General features: G+C 63.8%; 1 protein-coding gene across 4 annotated transcripts in view; it reads left to right on the forward strand.

Moving 5' to 3' along the window:
• Positions 1-22: 22 nt before the first annotated feature.
• DDIT4L (DNA-damage-inducible transcript 4-like) overlaps positions 23-686 on the forward strand; it is a 3,845-nt gene continuing 3,181 nt past the window's right edge. The window contains exons 1-2 of one of the 4 annotated variants that reach the window (XM_014543018.1): positions 23-206; positions 644-684. In XM_014543018.1, the coding sequence (XP_014398504.1) occupies positions 151-206; positions 644-684 (97 nt within the window). In that variant the 5' untranslated portion in view covers positions 23-150. The other 3 variants (XM_005857227.2, XM_014543031.1, XM_014543022.1) reach the window with 3 other exon arrangements.

Raw genomic sequence — 686 nt, forward strand, 5'->3', positions numbered from 1 at the left:
GGGGGGGGGTGACCCTTCCTAAAATGTGCAGAGCCTTGGATGCCTGAGAGGAAAGCTAGAACTGACCGCGCTCAGGAGAGGACAGGGACGCGGTGTGGCGCTGACTTGGTTAGAGCCCAGAACTAAGTGCATACACGATGCTCATTGAACATGGAAACAGAGTCAAGCCAAGTGTTCCGTACGACATCGCAAAGCCGCGGGTCACGGTAATAGACAAAGGGCGGAAGGCTCCCCCCCAGCCCGGGACAGGATCTCCTGGGCCCCGCAGCGTGAACGCGCGGGAGCGCGCGCAGGCGGAGGAGTGGCCCCAAAGAATCCAGGTTGGTGGCAGAGGGGGTGGTCAGTTTGGGGCGTGTGGTGCACCCGGAATTGCAGTCACGGTAACCTGGGGCCCACCCGGGAATCAGCTGTGTAGCAACAGTGCTGCAAGCCTGTGCGCAACGCCGGCGGCTGCGCCTAGGGCGGCAGAAGTGTGGGGTGGAACTGCAGGCGGCGCAGTTCAGTGGGGCGGGTGCTAGGTGGGTTGGGACCTAGCGGGGTGCGGATCGCTGCTGGGGTCTGCAGGTCCCAGAGCCCCCGAGGGAGCAGGCTCCAGCGGAGAGTGTCTGCCTCGGTTTACCCCCTGATTCATTTTACCCCGCAGCGTGACCAGCGAGCGCATCGGCCTCAGCCAACTCCCGGCAGGT

Source organism: Myotis brandtii, unplaced genomic scaffold (genome assembly GCF_000412655.1).
Source record: "Myotis brandtii unplaced genomic scaffold, ASM41265v1 scaffold1087, whole genome shotgun sequence".
In the NCBI taxonomy this organism is placed as follows: Eukaryota; Metazoa; Chordata; class Mammalia; order Chiroptera; family Vespertilionidae; genus Myotis; species Myotis brandtii.